This window comes from Molossus molossus, unplaced genomic scaffold (assembly GCF_014108415.1).
Source record: "Molossus molossus isolate mMolMol1 unplaced genomic scaffold, mMolMol1.p scaffold_m16_p_10, whole genome shotgun sequence".
NCBI classification, from domain to species: Eukaryota; Metazoa; Chordata; class Mammalia; order Chiroptera; family Molossidae; genus Molossus; species Molossus molossus.
Genome location: NW_023425345.1, coordinates 50,807,989 through 50,832,085, shown reverse-complemented (window position 1 = coordinate 50,832,085; position 24,097 = coordinate 50,807,989). Strand labels below are relative to the sequence as shown.

At 41.6% G+C, this 24,097-nt stretch overlaps 2 protein-coding genes across 4 annotated transcripts; one reads left to right on the top strand and one right to left on the bottom strand.

The window, feature by feature from the left end:
• Positions 1-468: 468 nt before the first annotated feature.
• TMBIM6 (transmembrane BAX inhibitor motif containing 6) lies at positions 469-22,614 on the bottom strand. 3 transcript variants are annotated; one of them, XM_036250925.1, is made up of 11 exons: positions 22,521-22,598; positions 13,531-13,728; positions 11,266-11,353; positions 10,759-10,867; positions 7,024-7,144; positions 5,765-5,813; positions 5,562-5,659; positions 5,269-5,348; positions 4,705-4,805; positions 3,966-4,041; positions 469-2,478 (listed from the first exon to the last, which is right to left on the bottom strand). In XM_036250925.1, exons 3-11 carry the CDS (start codon positions 11,319-11,321, stop codon positions 2,455-2,457), a joined length of 714 nt encoding a protein of 237 aa, XP_036106818.1. In that variant the 5' UTR covers positions 11,322-11,353; positions 13,531-13,728; positions 22,521-22,598; the 3' UTR covers positions 469-2,454. The 3 variants fall into 3 exon arrangements, with proteins under 3 accessions (XP_036106818.1, XP_036106817.1, XP_036106819.1); XM_036250924.1 differs by lacking the exon at positions 13,531-13,728 and having other exon boundaries at positions 22,521-22,614; XM_036250926.1 differs by lacking the exons at positions 13,531-13,728; positions 22,521-22,598 and adding an exon at positions 21,800-21,822.
• On the top strand, positions 16,732-17,438 carry LOC118623407 (ferritin heavy chain-like). Its single transcript, XM_036250927.1, has one exon. It carries the CDS (start codon positions 16,732-16,734, stop codon positions 17,281-17,283), a length of 552 nt encoding a protein of 183 aa, XP_036106820.1. The 3' UTR covers positions 17,284-17,438.
• Positions 22,615-24,097: the final 1,483 nt, after the last annotated feature.

Sequence of the window (24,097 nt, the reverse complement as noted above, 5' to 3'; positions counted from 1 at the left end):
GCTACAATGCACATGACAACCAGAGAGCAAACATGCCAAATGGAATAACTGGAGGGTAATGCAAACTTTGGTTTATAATCTTGTATATAAACTATGAGGACAAGAATGTTTTTCACCAATGATTCCTTGCACCCAGACTAGAGCCTGGCCACAATGGTGACCAGAAGTACTCGCAGAATGAGTGGCTTATGCCCTTTTTCCACAGTACATTCCCAAACTCCAAAGCTTGGCTGTACACTGGAACCAACTACACATGCTGTTACCACAAACCACCCACAATAAATGTTGGGAAGGGGGGAGGACCAGGAAAAGGCCTGGGTTATGTATTGGACAAAGAAAATTCCCAACCTCTGTGGTGAGCTGAGGCTACAGAATGGGTGCTCAAGTGGGGACCTTGTTTTCTACTCCCACTCGTAAGCCCTCCAAGCCCCATGTTTAGCTGTAGTCTTTAATTTAAAACACATTAACACCAGGAAAGGCTAAGGAATTTTATTATTATTTTTATTTTACAAATTAAGACTGTAGATTTCATATATTTCTGATCAAAAACACCTCTGTCTTCACAGTATGAGTTAGAGAATGCAGCCTGAGCTGAAAACCAAGGAACTAGAAAAGAAAGTGATAATTACAGTGATTACTGTTTTAAAAACCTGTTAGACATTTTCTTTAAAAGTAGTTTTTTTGTTTTTGTTTTTTTATATCTTGTCATTCTTGGCACTGTTTCTAAAGAAAAACTCCTTTATCCCAAGCAAAAAAGCACAAGAGGTGGAGTTTGGCTTCAAGAGATGTAACTCAGATTCTCAGACCTAGCAGAGAATCAACAATTTTATGGAGTTGCTATTGGAGTTTAATGGGAAGGAAGTCCCTTTAGTAAGTTCTCAAGCCAGAGGCTGGATGCAGCAGTTAAATCAGAGGGCAGCCTCCTCCATGGAAGTGAGTCATTCTGGGCAGCATGCCACCCTAGGAATACACACAGCCTGGGAACAAATCTTTTAATGGGATGGCACAAGGATACAGTGCACTGCAAATTAGTAGCCCCTGGGCCATACTGTGTACTGGCTGTGAACAGGCAGAGCCAAAAATGGTATCCTACTGGCAGGGAGCTTCCAAGGGCTCAGTCCCCTTACACTGAAAGCCTTGTGAGTAGCCAGAGCCACAATGCTCCCAGGTCCGCCCATCTGTGCCAGCTGACTGTGCAGCCCACAGGGAAGGAGATAGTGATGCCCATTAGCACTGCCCTCCCTCTACTTGCAACCACAAACCTGCAGATTTATGGAAATAGGTGCACAGCCAAAAACTAAATGCATGTGTAAAATAAACATTTATCTCCTGCCCCAAATTTCTGGCTTGACTCTACCTATTATCAGATGGGACGTTACCAGACAGGAGATAACAAACATGCACCAGAGGACTGCTATGAATGCTGCCTCCCAAGTCATCACAGCCCCATTCTGTTGATCTGAACAAAGAACCACTTGGTAGAGGGGATTTTGTTCCAAACAAGTCCTTATCTAGGTTTGTTGGGCGGGATTAGTTACAATTACCGCCCAGAGGCTCAACTATTATGCTTCCCTATTGTTCCCCTCCTGGGATCTTTAATCACAGCTATCTGGTAGAGGCCACTCAGTAAAAAAGGTGATAACCAATAAAAAAATAAAGACCAGAGGAAATTTGGGAATTCTAGGCTCTACCTTGCCATACATAATCAGCCATTTAATAAGTGCCTGACAAGAATTAGTCTCCCCTTTACTGAAGTCCTCCCACCCCAAGGATGGAAAGCAGGCGGATTTCCTGAGGGTCAGACAAGGGACAGGAAAGAAAACACACATAAATCCACATTCCTTTTATGATGGCAAGGCCGAAAGGTGTGTTTGCCAGACCAGCAGCGACTTGGGCAGCTCAGAAGAGGCAAAGCATCCACAAGAGGAGGCTCTTCATTTTCCTTGTACGGGTAGACAGAAGCTCAGGTATTATGAACCTGAGCAACAACGGAACCAGCAAACTTCCTTCCAAAGGAAAACACACTGCCCAGTCCCATAGGAACCGCGCACCAACCAAACAGTGCTGAGGAAGGAAGGGCTGAGTGGCTCTGTCCAACAGTTCAGATCCACTGGGTACAGCTCAGTCGGAAAGTAGACCCCTGGAGTTGTCTCCCTCTGCAGACCCCACTCCTCATCACAGTAAACCAGCTGCCTAAGCAGAGGAAGAAGCTAGGGATGGGGATGGCAGAAATGGAAGTGGGGAAGAACTCCAGGAATATGAAGCCAAACTCTAAACTATTATTCTGCTAATCAGTTTTTTGATCAAAAATTTCAAAATAGAGAAAACCATGAAGTACAAAAGCTTTTCTGATGCTTTTCATTATCACAGAACACGCCACCTGTAATGTGTGCAAAGAGAAAATGAGAGGGTGGAGGAAGAAGAAGCCAAAGTGGGAAAGGCTGGATGGTCACTTCACTTTTTCTCTTTCTTCTTGTCCTGGAAATGGAGAAAAATTATCCAATTAATTTTTGATATCAGACATTCAAACTAAAACTCCTGAGTGAGCTGCCTTTGGTTAGGGATCGAAAGGGAGTAGGACAATAAAAAGAAACAAGGAATGCTCCTTTAGTACACAGCAGGTGGTCCACTGGTGGTCTCCCAAGTTGCTGATAGACTTGACGAGAATAAACCTCAAGCAACTATTCCACTCCCACCCCGAGTACCTAGGTGGGCTGCCAGACCACTCTTGGCTACTTACAACCACCGCAGCTCAGTGAAGGCTGAGGTCTGGCAGGCTACCCTAAAAGAACTAACTAAACAAGAAGAGGTCAAGACCAAGGCCTAGGCTGCAGATTCAATCCCTGGTCGGGGCTCATACAGGAGGCAACTGATTGATGTTTCTCAAAATTAATAAAAAAAGCATATCCTTGGGTGAGGAAATAAAAATATATATATAGATTAAAAAAAAACAAAAAAACCCTAGCCAGTCTGACTTAGCGGTTAGAGTGTTGACCAGAGAGTCCTGGGTTCAGTTCCCACTAAGGGCATGTACTTCGGTTACAGTTTGTCCCTGGCCCTGGTTGGGGTCGTGTGGGTGGCAACCACTTGATGTCTCTCCCCCACATCAATATTTCTCTCTCTGGCTTCCTCCCTCTCTCCCTCCCGCTCTATCTGAAGATAAATGCAAAAATGTCCTCGGGTGAGGATGAAAAAAAAAAAGACTAAGGCCAAGGCCAGCAACTTTCCATTAGGCCTGAGAAGGAAGCACAAATCCTAGGCATACACCAACACTCAGAAATATTCTAGTCTACAGAACTCTTGTGTCAATCTTAGGTGGAAGCCCAGTGTGGTAAACAAATAAAAGAGGAGTTGCTTTGACTGAAACTAGGACACCTGTGTGGTACTCAGTCCAAAGGTGGCACAGACCAGAGAACCACCAAACCCATCAAGTCACCTGCGTCCACCACTACACTACTGTCTTGTTCCACAGTAAGGACTGTGAGAAAAAGCTTATGGTTTCACTGTTCCCCTGCTGCTGTAGTAGACTCTGTTTGACATTCACTAACCACACACAGAATGCTTCTCTGGAAAAAAATTAAGACCAATAAATGGATAAATTCGTCTACTTCTGAAATATATTTTCAAAAGCTGGTTGCCAGTATTATATAAATCCTCTTGAATATCCTTTTCTAGTCATAACTATCTTTATGGCCTTTAAATTCTTCGTATAGTGGACTGCTGCCATTGAAGCTCTTTTCCCTTTGATACTAATCTTAGGAATTCATTTTTTTTTTAAAAAGGACTGTTTTTACTTGTTCTTTTTTCTCCATTAGCTAAAGACTTCAGGTTTACTTCGTACTCAGTGGCCTGCCTTACATAACCCTGGGCCTACACAGTGTGCAAGCAAGTTTTCAAATCTGAAGTCTACAGAGATACCAAGCTCTGGAGCTCTTCCCCCATCTCCGGGTAGTGGGCTAACTAACCTTCTCATTCATAGCCAGGATCATCATGAGTTTTCTGAAGAGAGTAACGAAGTCTAAGAAGAGGTCAACGCAGTGCCTGAAAGAGAACCAAATCACAAACTGCACTTCCTACTTTCTTTTACACAAAGATGAAACACGCAAAACCCCTCACCCCATGAAACAGCTTCACCAACACTCCACCACCAACAGAGGAAGTAAAACTGTGCCTGAAATCCTTTCAACTCTATGAAACCATGTAGCATAGAGAAACTGGGCTTTTAACTCTGCAGAGGCCCAACTCTGAACCCTGAACCATCACTGCTAACTTTGAGAGGATTTCAACATGAAAATAAATATTTTAAAATTTATATGTATATCTTCTCATTGTTAAAGATTTAAAGAATATAAAAGTATAAAGAATAAAAAGTGAAAGGTCCCTTCTCCTCTGCCTAGAGGTAACCACTACTAAAATGTGGATACATAAATACATATTAGTAATTCAATTTTTAAAAATCTGATGTCCCTCAGGAATTGAGAGAAACTATGCTATTTGGTACATAATTCCAAAACCATGGGAATCCTCCCACATACATCCCAAAACTTGGCCACATAAGTTCATCCAGGTCTACTCTTATCCCTACTAATGTGGACAGAAAGGTGGCTCAGGCAAAGGACTGTCCCTAGGAATCAGAAAACAGTTGCAGAAGGGAGTAGCATGCCTAACACTTCATTCTTGTGAAAGACTAATTTTCACACTCACCAGATATAATCCTTATCTCCATTTTCAGCCTTTTCAATAATGAGTTGAGTATCAAAAAGGACAAAGCCACACATGACCATCAGCCCCAAATACAGGTTTGCCTAACAAAAGAATGAGATGAGGTTACCATCTGGTAGACACTGTAGAGAAAAAAGCCACACTTCTTTCTGGCTCTTGGCCACTTGAAAGTACATCAAATGTTAATCCCACTGACATTAGCATTCATGGGAACTGAAGCCTATGACGAAGACCACATTACTTCCCTCAGAACAATTCTGTACTAAATGTTTTGGTCACTGAAAGAGATTGAATCATTTTAACAAGGAGCTGCTGCTGGACTGGCCTTAGAAAAATTATCTCTGAGTGAACCATCGTCTCCTTAGCAATGTGCAACCCCTGTTTAATCTGAACCTTTACCCAGGAGGGTTAGTGGGGAGGTTTCAAGAGCACTACCCAACACAGGTGAGCATTCTGGAGGATTCTTGGTCTATCTTGCTTTAGGATTAAGTGAGAAAAAGAAGTGTGAGGCAAATGGCTACTGAAAAGTTATATGCATAGTCTCACCTGGAAAAGCCAAACGGAGCCAAAGAAAAGATTTCCCAGGGAAGACAAGAGCATCAGGCTCATAGCTGACATCAGGATACCTATAAGAAATGATAAAAAGCAGTCTTGAGAGAAGCCAAAGTAAAGTAAAGCAACCTTGCTAAAGCCATTCCTTACATTCCTCTCCATTGGGTTGGCTTTCTCCGTCAACCCAAAAGTCACAAGAAGTTGGGGGTGGGGATGGAAGTAGGGAAATAGATCTAGCAAGAATCCTAACTAACGCAGAGACCCTCTGTTTTCCATTCCATACTTACCTCCCAAAAAGAGGTAACTCCGGCGCCTGGCATAGAGTGCACTCAGGGTAAAGCAGGTGAAGATCATTGCTGTGCCCATGAAGGCAGTGGGAAGGATGCTGTTAAGAAAAAGACCATTAGATTGAGGGCTACAGGAATATAGTCTATATTTAGAGGTACATTCAAAAAGGTAGAAAGACCTAAGACACTACTAAAATAGTTACCTGGGGTTGATGGCAATGCACAACTCCAGAGTAGGGCCCAGGCCAACTCCTAGAAAACAAAAGGCCCCATAACACATTACTACCATCAATTCTTCAAGAAGACTCTCATCGAAAAGTTGATCATTACTAGCATAGGCATGCCCATGCTCCTAAAAAAGGACAAAACACATGGACTAAAGTAATTAAATCCCTCTACTTTCCTTGTTTTCAAGAAAACTTAAACTTGACTAAGTTATTTATACAGAGCTACAAAATTGTCATCTTAGCTGAAAATCATTGATGACCCCCAGGAGGAATAGAGATTAGGGAAAATGAAACAGGCACGTCAAACATTTTTTAACTAAATTGTTAAGGCTGCAAAACTCTGAAGGGGAGTGATGTGAACCTGTAATGTGGGCCAGATCAGGAATTAGATTAGTAAAAAGATTAAGAGTAAAGCAGAGCCTTGTGGCCAGCAACCTTGTAGTCATGCAGGACTGACTCCCTTTGTAGCAAAAAAGGCCAGACCAGTTCTGCGGGTGGACATGTGCCAATAGGAGGGCACAGCGGCAATCTGTTCCACTCCAACATTTCCTCTACTTTGGCCACTCTCCTTTCTTCTGATTCCACACCTCTTACTTAATACCTTCAAAAACTAACTTTCTCTGATCTAAAAATCTTAATCTCTAAATCCCGGCCTTTCTACAATTTCTTTAACATGGTATAGGTTAGACTCACTCAGAACAAGTTGTACTAATGCAAATACTGCTTTGCAAGTATTTTTATTGTGTAGCTTTAGTCTGGTTTCCCTTAATGATAATTCTAGAAATGCTGTGCTTTTCATTATTTTCTTGAGAATCAGCAAAGGGCCCTGTGTGATGGCTCTCAATGTATGGCTTTAATTAATTATCTGTAAGGTTCAGAATAGATGAGTGCTTCTGTGATAGTTGCAGTGTGAGTCCAACTAAGTCAGATTTTTGGGCCTTGTTCAGTCCTATGTCTACCATTTATAAGTTATGCTACCTAAGCTCTTAAACCTCATTCATTCAAGCACACAAATGCTTACTTTTGGATACAGAAGTAGACATCATGGTCACTAGTCACTTATCCTCTGGATGAGGATAAGAAAGCAGCACAAGGCAAAACACATTCAAATATAAGGTTGGATAGTAAATATACCAGTTGGGGTGAATCAGAATAAATACAAATCTCACACCCTAAAGAGACACTAAAAAATATAGTCTCCACCCCTCCAAAATTAGACTAATCCCTTAATATACCTGTAAGGAAAGCAAATCCAGCAAGAAGTCCCAGTCTTTTTTGCTCAGTTTCATGGCTATGAGGTGTTGTCATCAGCCAAATCATCAATCCCAGGGAGCCCAGGGCAGAGAGCAGGCCAGCCTGTGAGATCCAGAGTCACAACTGAATACTTGAAAGTATCAAATTTATTTTGCAGGAGACTTTATTAGATTCAAATATTCATCTGAACTTCCTAGTATTTGCTTCTAACCTGAAGGCAATGGAAAAGGCAGTGGGGCTGAAGGGTCTTCTGGCCTAAGTAGTCCATCAACCACAACTATCCTAGTCGAACTATGAGTCTTACCCAAGAAATAGAAAAAAATGAACCAAAGTGACAAGTGCTGGAATACATTCCAATCTGTAGAAAAAGTAGAAATGATCCCTTTTTGATCTCTTTAAAACACACATAAATACATATACACATACAGAAAAAAAAGACTGGGAGAGCCCAGCCTGTGTGGCTCAGTGGATGAGAGTCAACCCATGCACCAAGAAGTCGCCGGTTCGATTCCTGGTCAGGGCACATGCCCAGGTTGTGGGCCAAATTCCCAGTGGGGGGATATTCTGGAGGTGGCCAATTGATGTTCTTTCTCATCAATGTTCCTCTCGCTCCCTCTCCTTTCCTCTCTATAATCAATAAAAGTAAAAAAAAAAATTTTTAATTTATATATATATAAAAAAAAGACTGGGAGAGGGTGCTATAGACAGAATGTCTGTGCCCACCCCAAATTCATGTTTAAATCCTAACCCCCAATTATTATGGTATTCAGAGTCAAGGTCTAGATGATTAGGTCATAAGGGTGGAGCCTTCATGAAGGGGATTAGTGTCCTTATAAAAGGGAACCCTGCCCTAGCCAGTTGGGCTCAGCAGTTAGAGCATGGTCCCAAGGACCAAGAGTCACAGGTTCGATTCTGGTCAAGGGCACGTACCTCAGTTACAGTTGGAATCCCGGCCCTGGTCAGAGGCAGCCAATCAATGCGTCTCTCTCACATTGATGTTTCTCTCTCAATCTCTTTCTCCCTCCCTCCCACTCTATCTGAAAATCAATGGGAAAATATCCTCAGGTGAGGATAAAAAAAAAAGAAGGGAACCCTGAGAGCTCCCTTGTCCCTTCCGCCATGTGGGAACACATCAAGAAAATGGCCATTTACAAACCAGGAAGTGGGCCCTCACCACACAACAAATCTGCTAGTGCTTTGATGTTGGACTTGCCAGCTTCAAAAACTATAAGAACTGTTTGTTGTTTAAGGCACCCAGTCTATAGTATTCTTATAGCAGCCTGAAAGGACTGAGACAAAAGGTAAGTTAAGTATAAAAAAAAGTACCAGCCCTGTACCATAAACAGTACAGCATCGGCCTGAGGACCAATGAGTCGCAGGTTCAATTCCGGTCAAGGGGACGTAGCTTGGTTATGGTTTGTCCCTGGCCGGGCCATGTGGAAGGCATTCAGTTGATGTGTCTCTCTCACATAAATGTTTCTCTCTCCCTATCTCCTACTCTATCTGAAGATAAATAGAAAAATATCCACAGGTGAGGATTTAAAAAAAAAAAAAAAAAGAAGTACCAAAACTTAAAGAGCATGTATTTTTGGATGATGGGATTATAGTTATAGATTTACTTATTGTTAGTCTGTTATCTGAATTCTCTACAATGAACATGCCTCAGTTTTGCAAGAAAAAATAAATTCTTTTTTTTACAAAGCAAGTGAGAAAAAGCTATAGGCATTTAAAGAGAAAGAAATCAGCCCTGGCCGTTTTCGCTCAGTGGTTAGAGCGTCGGCTCACAGACCAAAGAGTTGCGGCAGGTTCGATTCCAGTTAAGGGCACGTACCTTGATTTCAGTTTGGTCCCTGGCCCTGGTTGGGTCATGTGGGAGGCAGCCAGTTGATGCGTCTCTCATATTGATATTGCTGCCCCGCGCCCCCCCACTCGAACTGAAGATAAATGGGGAAGTGTCCTCAGGTAAGGATTTTGAAAAAAGAGAAATCAGCCCAGCTGGTGTGGCTCATTGGTTGAGCATCGACCCATACACCAAAAGGTCGACGGTTTGATTCCTAGTCAGGGCACATGCCAAGGTTATGGGCCTGATCCCCAGTGGGGGGCATCCAGGAGGCAGCCAATCGATGTTTGCTCTCATCGATGTTTCTATCTCTCTCCCTCTCCCTTCCTTTCTCTAAAATCAATAAAGAAAAAAATAAAGAGAAATAATTAAGGACATATGTAGACATTGAAGTTCCTTCCTTCCTAAAGGTAGGTATACTCAATTGTTGTTTTCCACCGTAGCTATGTTCTATAAAGTCACTATGAACAATGAATTAGTGAATACTAACAATTGCTCCTGCAGGAAATAAAAGGTTGGGTTCTTGCAAGTCCCCAGTCACAATATTTTCATCAATCAATCTATATGAAACCTTGTTTTACATGTGTTTTCTGTTTAAAGGCACTTTGACATTCATTGTTGATTCATTAACATTGAGCTCACAGTCACAGCACTGTAACTCATGCTGGAACAAAGCTTATCTAACACATACATTTTCTCCATAAGGCACATTGCAGTCTTCTGCAATTAAGAACACAAAGAACACTTTAACACTATGCTTGGAACCATTTTAAACACCAAAATTATCAACAAAAAGCACAAAGAGGAAAAAAAAAGTCTCTCTAAACAGGCCGTAAAAAGGACTATTGCTTACAGTTTGAGAGCTTGAAATAAGGCAGTATGTTGCCTTGTTCAACCTCAGCTGGAACGTGGTGGGTGTGATGGGTAACTCAAAATTTTTGCTACTCTGGGTATGACCACAAATGTCTGTGAAAGTACTGATTTTAGGTTACAAATAAATTTTAGCAAGTAGGTATATTCACCAATAAGAAATCCACAAATAATGAGGATGGCTTTATTTTACATTACTTAAAAGCACCACTCTTGCCTAAAAGGTAGAATATGTTTTAGTCTAAACTCAAGGAAGGGATCAAAGTCCTATCCTTTGAGTATCTAGAATCATTTTTCACACCCCTGCAAGGAAATAACTGAGCATAGGGATAGTTCTCAGCAGTGCCAATGCCAACACAGGCATATCCTTGTACCTAAATTAAAAAGAACACTCTAAAAGGGAGAAATCTTGGCTAGTGAGAGCCTCAGATTTACTGATTAATCCCCAACTGTCCCCCTTCTATTCCTGCTGACCAAACCCAAACTCTCCCTCAACACAGGAAAATGAGTTATTGAAGGGTTTTTCCACTCAACCATGCAGATATAAGTGTATCAGAGAAGAATACGGGTCAAATCCTTAAAAGTCTCAACCCTGCCCCTCCTGATAATTAATCAAACAATCAGTGTTTTGTATCTAAGTACTCCATAGTCATTCAGGCAAAAAAAAAAAAGGAGGAAAAGATAAAAAGGCTACTGTGGAGAAGAATCCCAGCATGCATGTCATGCCTCTCCTCGGTGGGTCGAGATCTTATGTTTCAGCAACACATCATTCAGTGTCAGGGTTAAGACATTCAAAGCTAAACATTTCAGGATCTAGAGAGGACCGAGTTGCCAGAAAATTTAAATGGCTCTACATGCCTTGATTTACAGCCTGGCTTTGGCTGAGTTTAGATGCCAAACTACTGAAAAGGACTAAGGAGGGGCATAGACTTGTACCATCCTGCTGAGCTAGTTTCTTCCAATTACAATTTGTACAACAGCAACTAGGAGAGAAAATTGCTCCTACCTGAATGAAATGAGTGACCACATGGAAATAAGCTCCTGCAGCCGCCACAAACATACAGAGGGCAAAACTGGCATAGACCTTCTTCAGGTGCTGCTGCGTTGAAGGGGTTCTAGGAAAGAATGTTAATAACAGCCATCACTCTTGGACCAATCCAATCTCATCTCTAAGCTAACAATCATTTCTCTCTCTTCTCCTTCCCAGGAAATATTTGAAAGTTGTATTATAATTTTAAAAAGGATGTTTTGAAAATAGGTTAACTAATAGAGAATCTTAAATGATGGAGAAAAGCCAAAAGCCCAAAATTATGGTCACTACCAAAACTAGAATAACTAAATGACTTTCCAGTGACCACGCAGCAGTCCTTAGAATCTGAGTGCTTATCATATCCTCAAGATTCTAGTAAAGTATCATCTTATTTTATATATACAAAAACAATAAACTAGGAAAAAGAAAAACCTGATATGAAAGGAAAAGCAAAGAAACTGTAGTCAAGGTCAAAACACTTACATATGGGAAAATTTTAAAAGCGCATCAAAATTGATCTTCCGATCAAATATGTTCATGATGGCAGAGTCTGGGGGACACAGCCTCCACTCTGTAGAATAAACAATAGAAGGAAGAAAGGTTATTTTAAAGATACAAGTATAGACAAAATAACAACTTTCTTACAAAAAAATAGCAACATACAAATTTGGTAAAATGAAAAGTAATTTAAAAATCCTGCTGTTCTAACAACCATTTTAATTTTATGTATTTCCTTCTAGAATACATTTGTAATCATAATAAACCATTTTATTTACTTACTTTTTTTTTTAATTTCCCATCATTTAACCCTCCTCATAAGCAACCATCTAAAAGGGGACAAAGGAAACAAACTCATCTTCCTCTCCCCAAAGTATTTCATTATTAGAAACTGATTTATATTCTTTCAGAAGGCAATTTGCCCCTTTAAAAGACTGTTTCTTGCCCTGGCCAGTTTGGCTCAGCAGTTAAAGCATTGGTCCATGAGCCAAAGGGTCTCGGATTTGATCCCTGGTTGGGGTCATGGGGAAGTCAACCAATCAGTGTGTCTCTCTCACATAAATGTTTCTCTCTCCACCTCTCCCCCTCCCTTCCCTTCCCTTCTACGCTCTCTAAAAATCAATGGAAAAATATCCTCAGGTGAGGATTAACAAACAAAAAAAACATTTTAAAAATTAAAACACTGTGTCTTCGCCCTGGCCGGTTTGGCTCAGTGGTTAGAGCGTCGGCCTGTGGTCCAGAGAGACCCAGGTTTGGTTCCTGCTAAGGGCACGTACCTCGGTTGCAGTTTGTCCCCGGCGAACAAAAAATGGAAAAGTGTCCTCGGGTGAGAATAAAAAAAAAACTGTGTCTTTGAGAAATTCTCAATTAGCAATCTAGTTAAAGCAACCCAGTCACTGGAACATAAGGTAATTTTGTCACTGCTTCAAGATGCTACAGAATTCCCTCAGCAAAGGTATAGAACCTCAAAGATTAAAAACAAAACTATAAAGGTCTGTACTAAGACTTGAAATTTTTAAAATATACATGTAGAAGCTTTCTACCTAATGCATTTTAGAACCGAACTAAAAAAGGGATTCACAATTCTAAAAAGAGGAAAGTTTCTACCTCCATGAAGAGGAAATTTGTACGGGGATTAAAAAAAAAAAAAAAAAGTTTTTATTGATTTTTTTGAGAGAGAGAGAGATAGAAACATCAATTGGTTGCTTCCAGCACGCCCCCTACTGGGGATCAAGTCCACAACCCAAGTATGTGCCCTGACTGGGAATTGAACCAGGACCTCCTCTCAGTCCACCAGTTGGGCAAGTAGGACTTTTTTTTAAAAACATAATTTCAGAACCATTCCTACAAAAGAGTTGGTATAGTACAAAGAATTCCTGTATAACCATCCAAAGTAAATGTTACAATTTCACTGTATTTGCTGTATCTTCTCTCTCTATATAGCAATATACAACCTTTAAAGTATTTTTTTTTTTTTTTGCCATGCAGACACAATGCCCCTTTACCTCTAGATACTTCAGTGTGTATATCCTAAACACAATGATCAAAATCAGGAAATTTGCCCTGGCCGGTTTTGCTCAGTGGTTAGAGCATCTGCCTACAGTCCAGAGAGACCCGGGTTTGATTCCAGCTGAGGGCATGTACCTCGGTTGCAGTTTGTCCCTGGCCCTGGTTGGGTTGTGCGGATAGCAGCCACTCGATGTGTCCCTTTCACATCGATGTTTCTCTCTCTCTCCCTCCGGCTCTATCTGAATAAAAAATGGAAAAATGTCCTCGAGTGAGGATTAAAAAAAAACAAACAGGAAATTAACACTTATACAATTCTATTTTCTGATTTACAGACCTTATTCAGTCCTTACCAGTTGTCCCGAAGGGCATTTTTATTGATTGATTATAAATCTTCGAGATTCTTCTTAGACCCATAATGCCCCAACCCTTGCAAATTTACAACATAAAAGGGGAGAAGGGGACTAAAACACAAAAGGTAAGTTGTTTGAAAGACAGGCCAACTACTCACACCCATTCAATACAGCACTTAACCCCATACTCAGCAAAATTCATCTGGGCAATAAAAGTTCCAATCCAAAAACCAATTTCCTAAGGAAACCTGGGCCAGTGGAGAGATGCCATTCTTAAGAGTTCAAAAGCACCATTACCATTTGTTTCCTGAGACTCCCTCACAAATGAAACAATTAAAATGGCTAGCTTGCTTTCTGATTTCCTCTTCCCTTTCTCACCATCCCTACTCACCTCAATTCGTTAGTTCTGAGAAGCTGCAGAACCTACTAAAGCTGTTACTCTCATCTCTAAGTCTCAGGGCTCCCGGTCCTCTTGATCTAGATGGTGCAATTATTGCAGGCGGTTGCACTGCCAACCACAGCCTTCCATAACCATGATGAATAATACATCCTCCAGAGAGCACACTTACAGGATGGCAGAATCCAGCACCTGGAAAGTGTCTTTGTTTAACGTTTCCATTAACACCCCTAATGACATCCCTAGACAAAACTTGCAACAGGACTGAAGCAACCTTCAGAGCCAAGTTTCTCAGTGGTATTCTCAACAACGCTAAAGTACCTATTGTTCCCAATTTCAAGAGTTAAAAACGGAGGGGGTTGTAAATACTCAAATACCCAGGGATTGTTAGCCAGAAAGGGGCAACACTCTGTAACCAGACCCTAAGGAGTGGAAACTTAGGAGGGGAGAATGGCAGAAAGTCCTCTGTCCCAATTTACTCTCTGATATTTCCAAGGAGGTACTGACTGCCTCTTTTACAACTGCTGATGGAAAAACCAAAACCATCAAAGGTTGTGAGGGTCGGAAGGGAGGTGTCAAATAGGAATTTCGCCATGATTAAGTGGCTTGTGGTTTAAAACCATAAAAAAATAAATAAAATGAAAAAATAAAACCAGTTTTCCAGCATTACTACCTATTCTAACATTTAAGAGAAACCTGCAACTACCAAATTTCCTAGACGCAAAGATACACAGCAACTTCAATAACAACTCTATTGGGGGTGGGGGTAAGGGGAAGAAACCCAATACAGCACACAAATTTAAGATAACATGACATGCCCTGGCCAGTGTGGCTCAGTTGGTTGGAGCACTGTCCTGTACACTGAAAGGTTGTGGGTTCGATTCCCAGTCAGGGCACATGCCTAGGCTGCAGGTTCATTCCCAGTTGGGGTGTGTAAGGAGAGGCAGCTAATCGATGTTTCTCTCTCCCCTCCCCTTCCTTTCTCTGAAATCAATGAGAGGTGTATACATATTACATATTTTCTGAAATGTTGAAATAAAAGGGGAAAGAGTTGGTCTTGGAATCAAGTAAATATGATAAATTTGCTCTATGTCTGTACCAAACAGACAAGAACTAAGGTGCAGATAAGTAACGACTTAGAAAAACTGTTCTTACAAGTTTTGCCAGATAGACCAATCTTACCAGGTTTCTATCTTAGCCTCAACTAGTTGTGCTCAGAAGCTGTACAGAAAATATATCAACATTTCAATGGTCAATAAACAAACTCAGCTAAACAAGATTACATTGCATTCATAACTCAAAAATAAGCTCCCATACCAAAAGTATTCTCAGTCCCAGGAAGAGTCAGCTCTTAACAGTTTGAGTATTCAAAACTATTAACCAAGTAACAACTCAGCTAACATCCAAAGGGGCCCCCACAGTTAAATGAAAATCATTGTTTTTTTAAAAAAGTATATTAAAATGGTAAATTTTGTTACATATACTTTACCACAATAAAGAAAAAAGTACACTATATGTTGCTTAAAAATTCTTTAATACGCCCGGCCAGTGTGGCTCAGTGGTTGAGCGTTGACCCATGCACCAAGAGGTCGCAGGTTCAATTCAGGTCAGGGCACATGCCCAAGGCTGTGGGCCCAATCCCCAGTGGGGGGCATGCAGGAGGTGGCCAATCGATGTTCTCTCTCATGGATGTGTCTATCTATCTATCTCTCTCCCTCTCCCTTTCTCTCTCTCTAAAATCAATAAAGAAAAAAAAAATTATTTAATTCTGCAGTCCCAACACACATCTAAGCCCATTATAAAACGAATAGTGTTCCAGCATTGGTCTGCCTCACTCTGAATTCCAACTTATATAGAAATCTACAAATCGGATCCTCTCTTCCACTACTCAGTTTTATATTCAACTAATTATAAAATAAGGAGGTGGGATTATTTACACAGAATACAATGAAGACAGTGCCTCTTGGACTCATAAGTAATTTGCCTGTAATTGCATTTGTACATAAGTAAATGTTTAGCTGTTAATCATAACCAAACTCCTTTAATTTGATCCAGAGCCTCAGTTTAAGCCTTTATCCTTAGGAGAGCAGAAATCCCCAAACTTGTCAGAATCTGTCAAAATGTGTCATGCATATACTGCTAAAGCTGTTGGAAGTGTCACCATTCTGTGCCTCCTCTGCCAGAGGCACCCAAAAAACAAAACAAAAAACTCAGTGCATAGCTTTCCCAAGAAAGAAAAACTTAAGTAAAAACACTGTTTTAAGTTAGGTATTCTGTGATCTGGTTTTGTTGTTGTTGTTAATCCTCACCCAACGATATTTTTTCCATTGATTTTTTTTTTAAGAGAAGGGAAAGACGAAGGGGGTGGGGAGAGACTTTGATGTGAGAGAGACACTTCAATTGGTTGTTTCCCACACGAGTCCGGTGGGCATGGGTTGGAACTGCAACCCAGGTACATGCCTATAACTGAAATTCAAACCCGTGGACCAAACACTAACCACTGAGCAAAACTGGCCAGGAGTTGTGATCTGTTTTTGCTGGGGGAGGGAAGAGCAGCAGGGGCATGCAGGAGAAGACAGAGTTTTGTTTATCCCACACACAAAGAATATTCTGCTCACTAAAAAAAAGTAAGGGAAACAAAGGGCTTTTCTCCCTTCAATATCTCTCCTATTTAACACAGCTTTAATCAAGGAATGAAATACAAATGCAAGAAATATGTACAGGTAGCAAAAGTGTGTATTTACCAACCCATCTAACTTGGTCTATTAAACCCTAAAGGAAGGGTATTTTTCAGATATAAAATATAGGTCTTTAACTAATAACTACCCTATTGTGAATCTGAGCATTAACAACTATGAGGAGATATTCTTATCAGTGAACATCAATGTCCAGTATCTTGTTAAATCCATTGTTTTGTCCTACGTATCTTCCTTACCTTTGTCCTAAAACAAAAAAATTATTACGTGCCAGACCTTATATTAAAAAACTTTTCTGGACAGTCTTCACGAAGAGTCCCCGTGGTTTCCTGCTGATTCAACAGTGCTGGGACAGAACCCAGTGCTTGACCCATCCCCCCCAGCCACCTGATCCAGCCACCTGATCCAGCCTTCCGCCACCTCCTCACAGCGCCTCGGATATACCCAAAGACCCCGTTCCAGCGCAGCGCAGCGCAGCCCCTCTCTTTCACCACCCACCATGATGTCCACTGCATCCACCTCGCAGGTGCGCCAGAACTATCATCAGGACTCAGAGGCCGCCATCAACCTCCAGATCAACCTGGAGCTCTACGCTTCCTATGCCTATCTGCCCATGTCTTACTATGTTGACCGTGATGATGTGGCTTTGAAGAACTTTGCCAAATATTTTCTTCACCAATCTCATGAAGAGAGGGAACATGCTGAGAAACTGATGAAGCTGCAGAACCAACGAGGTGGCCGAATCTTCCTCCAGGATATCAAGAAACCAGACCGTGACGACTGGGAGAATGGGCTGAATGCGATGGAGTGTGCATTACACTTGGAAAAAAGTGTGAATCAGTCATTGCTGGATTTGCCCAAACTGGCCACTGACAAAAATGACCCTCACTTGTGTGACTTCCTTGAAACTCACTACCTGAATGAGCAGGTGAAATCCATCAAAGAACTGGGTGACCATGTAACCAACTTGCACAGATTGGGGGCCCCTGAAACTGGCATGGCAGAGTATCTCTTTGACAAGCACACCCTGGGAGACAATGTCGAGAGCTAAGCCTTAGGCTGGCTTCCCATAGCCACGGGGATGACTTCCCTGGTCACCAAAGCAGTACGTGCCTGTTGGAGTTACCTCTACCTTTTCTATAACTTGTACCAAATCATCTACTTACATCTTTTCATTTGTACCATTCCTTCAAATAAAGTAATTTGGTACCCCCCCCAAAAATAAAAAACTATTCTGGCCCTGGCCGGTTTAGATCAAAGGTTTGAGCATTGGCCTAAGGACTGAAGGGTCAGAGATTCAATTCCCGATCAAAGGCCCGTACACACCTGGGTTGCAGATTCAATTCCCAACCCCCATCAGGGTCATGTGGGAGGCAACCAGTCGATGTGTCTCTCTCTTTCCCCTTTTCCCCTTCCACTCTGTCTAAAAATCAAGGGGAAAACATCCTCAGGTGATTAACAACAATTTTTTTTAATGTCTTGGTTGGGTAGCTCAGTTGGTTAGAGAGCCGTCCCTATAGGCCAAGGTGTGGGGTTTGATCCCCAGTCAGGGCACATACTAGGATCAACCAACGAACGCATAAACAAGGAGAATAAGTTCTCCTTCTCGTAAATCAATAAATAAAAATAATTTTTAAAGTATCTGCAATCTATTCTGACACCTATTTAGCACAGTGCATATGAATAAAACATGGCAAAAAGCTATGCAAAACAAAAACAATTATGCATTTAGTGTGCATTTAAAAAGAAATTCTTGCCTTTGAAAATTAAAAGCCTGCTGACTGCTGGAGCCAGAACAGCAGCTGCCTCAGTGTATACTATTTAACAACATGAAACCAGAAAGTCAAAGAAACATTGTTCACACATTTAATTAAACATTTAGTTTGTGAAATTATGGTTATTCATTACTGTTGTAGTAATTTGATCATCTTGAATTCTGTCCCCACACATCTAGAAGGGACCAAATTGATATTTGAGAGAGGGGAGGGAAAAAACCCACCTGGTTAAATTTTTTAAAAAGGAGACGGGACTGTTTGTGATTTTTCAACAGTTCTTTCTATTGAATAGTCTTCAGAATCTGTATAACATTGTCCTTAGCATAGTGGTTAAAAGCATGACCTGCTGCACTTAAATCCTGGCTGTTATTTCCTTAGCTGTATGACATGCAACCAATTTCAGGCACTTAACCTCATTGTGCTTCAGTTTCCTCTTGTAAGAGAGTAATATATAATATTACCTACTTCATAGGGTTGAGGACTAAGTGAGAGAATACTAATAAAGTGCTTAGAATAGTGCTTTATACTCAGTATGTTAACCATTATTGTTACTAGTGTAAATACTCATTACTCTCAAGTAAGTCCTCAGTGTATGTTTATCCCTTTTAAAAGTCTAGTTTTAGAAGACATTTGTCACAGGTCTAATTTACATATGCCCTGTATATTACTTTTTAAAAATATTATTCAATCATTAACTCACAGCTAGCTATATCCTGAAAGCTTAATATTCACCCAAATGAGAAATTAAATGGTATTATGTGTGTGTGTGTGTGGGGGGGGGTCTAAGAAAATGATAAACTGGAATTTAAAGAAACTTGACAAATCTTATTACTGGTTAAAATGACTTTTCTTTAACTGCCATGCCCCTCTTCCGGCACATGTACACTGTACCTCTTGTCCCACTGGTCACAGGCATTATGAGACAGCTTAATAACCACTAAATGATCATCTGATGTGGTAGAAATTTTAATGAAGTAAATGGTCATTAGTTTGATGCTTTCTCGGACACCCCTAGGAGGTTGGTCTATCGGTTTAAGAAATTCCACTTCAACTAGGACTGGGCTTTGACTGTGATCTGAACCCTAAATGTTTCAGCCCCCACCCCACTTGATGTGGGCCAAAATCCCTGGATTAGCTAACACTGAATCCTGTCTCTCTAGGGGACTGCCTTAGAACCAAACCAGTACCTGGAGATGGAATGCCCATTGCCTTCAATAAAATTTTTTGTACCAAATTTTGACACGACTAAATCACTCTCTCTATAACCACAACTGTTTGACAGACACTGAATCATAAGAAGGTCCCAATGTCCTAAATATATCATCATCTTCCAGGCCTGGCTGGTGTGGCTCAGCAGTTGAGCATTGACCTATGCACCAAGAGGTCGCCGGTTCAATTCCCAGTCAGGGCACATGCCCAGGTTGTGGGCCTAGTCCCCAGTGGGGCGCATGCAGGAGGCGGCCAGTTGATGTTCTCTCTCATTGATGTTTCTGTCTTTCCCTCTCCCTTCCTCTCTCTCTAAAATAATTAAACTAAAAAAAAATTTTTTTAAATAAAAAAATAATCATCTTCCAGTATAAATCAGCAATCTCTCCCCAGTTAACACCATGTTTAGCCCAATGAAAGCAGGCAGCCCTGGCCAGTTTGGCTCAGTGGTTAGAGCATCAGCCGCAGTCCAGAGAGACCCGGGTTCGGTTCCTGCTAAGGGCACATACCCCGGTTGCAGTTTGTCCCCTGCCCTGATTGGTCGTGCGGGTGGTAGCCACTCAATGTGTCGCTTTCACATCTATGTTTCTCTCTCTCTCTCTCCTTCTCCCACTCTATCTGAACAAAAACATGGAAAAATGTCCTCGGGTGAGAATTAAAAAAAAAGAAAGCAGGCATAAATTAGGACAAACAGCACATCTACTCCATCCTCATCCTTGAAGCTCTTTTTTCAACTGTTTTGAATTCCAGTTAATTGTGCCAAGACTCTTCTCACACATTAGGTTTTAAGTACCTTCAGAGCAGAGCTTGCATATGAATCAACTTGCTAGCCCTTACATTTAAGCACAACCAGGAGTCTCCAGAGCAAACCTAGATCCTATTATCTATCTAATCAAGAACGTTATAATCTCAAATTGACATTCCCCAGCTGGCTCAGAGGGAGACCTACCTTGAATGGTCATTCAAGTGGTCTTTAGTATAAACAGTCTTTGGAAAACAAAAATGTGCAAAAAAACTACTCCATGAAATTTGATTAGAAACTCTGGGGGAACAAAACAGTTGAGTGGGAGACACTTCTACCAGCTTCTACAGCTAAGTCAAAGTAGCAAAGGATAATTTAGAAGACTGAGCACCAAGAGAATATTCTGTGTTTTCCCAGAGGAGAGCAATACTCTTGGGGTAGTTTATGAAATAAAGTGAAACTCTTCAGGTCAGCAGTAGTACGTTCTATAATACCACTGACTACATTTGTATAAAATTTACAACTTTCAAAGTGTTTTTCTATACATTATCCTTACACCAATACATGAGGGAAGGGCAAGAATGATTAATCCCACTTTAAAGATTAAAAAGAATGCCCAAAAAGGCAGTGTAATAGTGGCACAGTAATAGTGGCACAAGCTCTGGATTTGGAGTCACAAGTCCTATCATTTTCTACCACACAATTTTGGGAAAATCATTTTACCTATGGTCCTCTAGGCTTTCTCATCTGTAAAATAAGGATAATTAATACCTGCTCTAATAAAACAAGAAAACCTATGTGAAGTAATTGTAAAGTGCTAAACAGACATTAGTATTGACTTGACCAACATCAAAAAGTTAAAATACTATTTGCAGAGTCAGATCCAAGTTAGGGGTCTTCTGACCTCTAAAGTCTAGTACATACTAAAGTAGAAAAGCAAGTGTTCATTAAGGCAGTTCCAGGAATAGATCAAGAGAAATCTTTTTTTAAAAAAATTAACATATGCTGTTTCTTATGACACTTTTCTGTATTTTTAGCATTTATACAATAAGCATGAACTATATCCATAGCAAAAATATATATAAAAATGCTGATTATGTAAACCAATTTTATCCTTCCTATTCTTTAGGACAGTAAGACTTTAGTCAGATCGGTAGTAGAGAAGGGAAGAAAGTGGGTACTAAGCCATGTTTCCACAAGATGAATAATTTAAGAAGGAAACTTTGACTCTAAATTACAGATTGCATTTCTCAAGAATTCAACCATTCTGTCTCCACTGAAGGAAAATGGCAGAGAATCTAAATATCAACCTAGTACTTAGGCCAAAACAAAAAATATCCGACAAAGAGGAATAAGAAAACATCAAAGACAGTAAACCTAATAATTACAGAAATAAGTGTGTTCGCAGAAGCCATAAGAAATGTGGTTATGCAAATGGAAAAAAAATCTGTCTTGAACTGAATTCTTAAACTACACAAAAGATAAAATAGAAATAAATACTAATAAGTAACTAGAAAAGCCCGTTCTCCGTTAACGTTTAATCTTACAATCTTTGTGTCTCAGGCAGTCAGCTCTTCTACTGGGTCACAAGTTAACTATTGCTGGAACACAGTCTCAAGTTCAGAGGTTTCTGTCCTTGTTTGGGGTGGGCAGTGCAACCCGGGCTGGCACAGGATAGCAATTCCACACTTAATAAACACACAAAAATACCACAGCCTACTTATTACCACAGCTCCTGCAAGCAGGTCCCAGAAAAAAAGCAACGCCCAACGCCGACTTGCCTAACCGGACTTTGAGAAAGACGCCCACAAGGTTCTGGACTAAAGAAAGCCAAGCCAACTCACCTGTCCAAAGGTAACCAATTAGACCAGAGCGGGGTGCCCTGTGGGGCTGGAAAGCTAAGCCCCGATCTCTCCACGCCTCCCACTTCTGCTGTTGTTTTGCACGTAACTAAGAGGCCTCGAGTGTCACAGAGGAGTGTGACATCACCCGCCCCGCCGTGACAGGGCAGCCTGCCTGACCAGGCCCTTCTCGGACCAGGCCCCTGCCGCTCACGCAGCGGCGCCCGGTCAGAGAAGGTCCTCTGGCCCGTGGAAGAGCAGTGATCGGTCGGGTAGGGCAGGGGTGACCATAAACCCGTGCGGTTTCGCTTTCATTCCCCTCGGAAGGAAGGGGTGGGGGACGTGTCCTAAATTCCAGACGGGCCTGGGCCAAGGGGCCCTTGCGCCTACTCTAGGCGGAGGGAGGAACGCAAACCAGGAGGAAGGAGGCAAGGGAGGCTAAAAAACAACTTTCGCTAGTGCTCCCAAGCAGAGTGGGCGCCTGGACGCTCCCCAAAATCTGACTTGCCCCTGCCCCTCCCCCACTCCTGTAGTTGCGCACGCGCGGGACCAGTTCCTCGCTTCCCCTCCCGGCCCAGCCTTCCGGAGTCCGGTCACAGAGCAGCGGCCTTTTCCCACAATCTGTCAGAAAACGGAGACTACTCCCATTCTCGTTCAGACAATAACTGCTAATCCCGCTTGGGTTCTCCACTACCGGCTTGCGCAATTCTCGTTTCAGACGTACCTTCTTAACCGCCTCTCCGGAGCCCACCAAGCTCTTTCAACACCGGATATGCTTCTGACTCTCCCAGGCTCCGCTTGGGACTCTTTACCCTGAGTCCGCCCCTCCAAGGAAGCCCCGCCCCCAAATTCCTTTTAGGACCAGTCCTTATTGGCCGTTGGCTGCTTCTGCCATGTCTTTAGCCGTACATGCATGAACTTCGGCCGCTTATTTCAGACCCATTCGCTATCACCCTTGTCAATCAAATCCTTGACCACCAACCGGTGTCGTGGAAAAGGTCTCCGCCTTCTTCCCCTATAGTAAGAAAGGATTGCTGTCTAAAGCCGCCTCTAGTGGAGAAAGTGAAGAAGGGCAGATCTCACCGAAGACACCGACCTGGCAAATAATAGAGCCCACACGTCGCGTGATGGGATAGCGCTGTAAAGTCTCGGCTTTCTAGCTTTAGGCTTGTAATGGAACGTTAAAGAGGGAAAGGGATTCAGAAAACACATAGAAAAGCGCTCTCGCCCTGCCCAGTGCGGTTCAGTTGGTTGAGCATCATCATCTGCACTGAGAGATGGCTGGTTTGATCCCCCCTCGGCACAAGCCAGGGTTGCGGACTCCATTCCCAGTAGGGGGCGTGCAAAAAGCAGCCGATGGATGTTTCTTTCTCCCGCTTCCTCCCTCTGTCTCTAAAATCAGTAAAGACATTTTTAAAAAGAAAAAGAAAGAAAAGCGCTCTCACAGGGCGTAATTTGCCGAGAATCTAGTGGAGCTTAAGTTTCAGAGCATCCTTGACTCCATGGGCTTAATAAAATAGCTGTTCTATGCCACCAACTTTGGAGTCTCATAGATAACTGAAACAGTGTTCTTTCTACAAATCAATAAACAATAAAAGACCAAAATAAACATAAAAATCGGCAAAAGTAAGCTCTGGCCGGTTTGGTTCAGTGGTTAAAGCGTCGGCCTGCGGTCCAGAGTAACCCGGGTTCGGTTCCCGCTAAAGGCACATATCTTGGTTGCAGTTTGTCCCCGGCCCTGGTTGGCCCTGCGGGTGGCAGCCACTCGATGAGTACCTTTTCACATCGATGTTTATCTCTCTCTCTTCCTCTCTCTCCCTCCTACTATCTGAACAAAAGATGAAAAAATGTCCTTGGGTGAGGATAAAAAAAAAAATTTTTTTTTAATGGGCAAAGGGTATAAACAGGCAATTCACTAAGAGAAAAACCCAAAGGGCCAATAAACATATGAAAAAATTCTCACTAGTAATTAGAAAAATGCAAATTGAAACATTGGTATACCATTTCACACAAGATTGGCGAAAGCAAAAGGTCTGACTACTCCAGTATTGGTGAGGAAGTGGAAAAACAAGAAATAATGCACTATTGGTGTGATGGAAAATTAGCATGAACACTTTGGATAGCAATTTCAACTAGCAAAGTTGAAATGAATATACCCTCATAACTTACAGTCATATATTTTAATGCATATGTATGAAGATATATGCCTAAGGCTGTTCGTTGCAGCATTTTAAAAAATAAATAATTAGAAACATGGTATATTTATGCCATGCATTCTCAAAAGGGGCAATATTACCCCTA

What these genes read in the sequence shown, in the direction of transcription:
- TMBIM6 (XM_036250924.1), bottom strand. Translation starts at nt 11,321, where the DNA reads ATGAACATATTTGATCGGAAGATCAATTTTGATGCGCTTTTAAAATTT. An exon ending in TGCATTGCCATCAACCCCAG is followed by an intron (nt 5,660 to 5,764) that starts GTAACTATTTTA and finishes TTTTCTTAACAG; the next exon opens with CATCCTTCCCACTGCCTTCA. An exon ending in GAGTTACCTCTTTTTGGGAG is followed by an intron (nt 5,349 to 5,561) that starts GTAAGTATGGAA and finishes CATTTCTTATAG; the next exon opens with GTATCCTGATGTCAGCTATG.
- LOC118623407 (XM_036250927.1), top strand. Translation starts at nt 16,732, where the DNA reads ATGATGTCCACTGCATCCACCTCGCAGGTGCGCCAGAACTATCATCAG.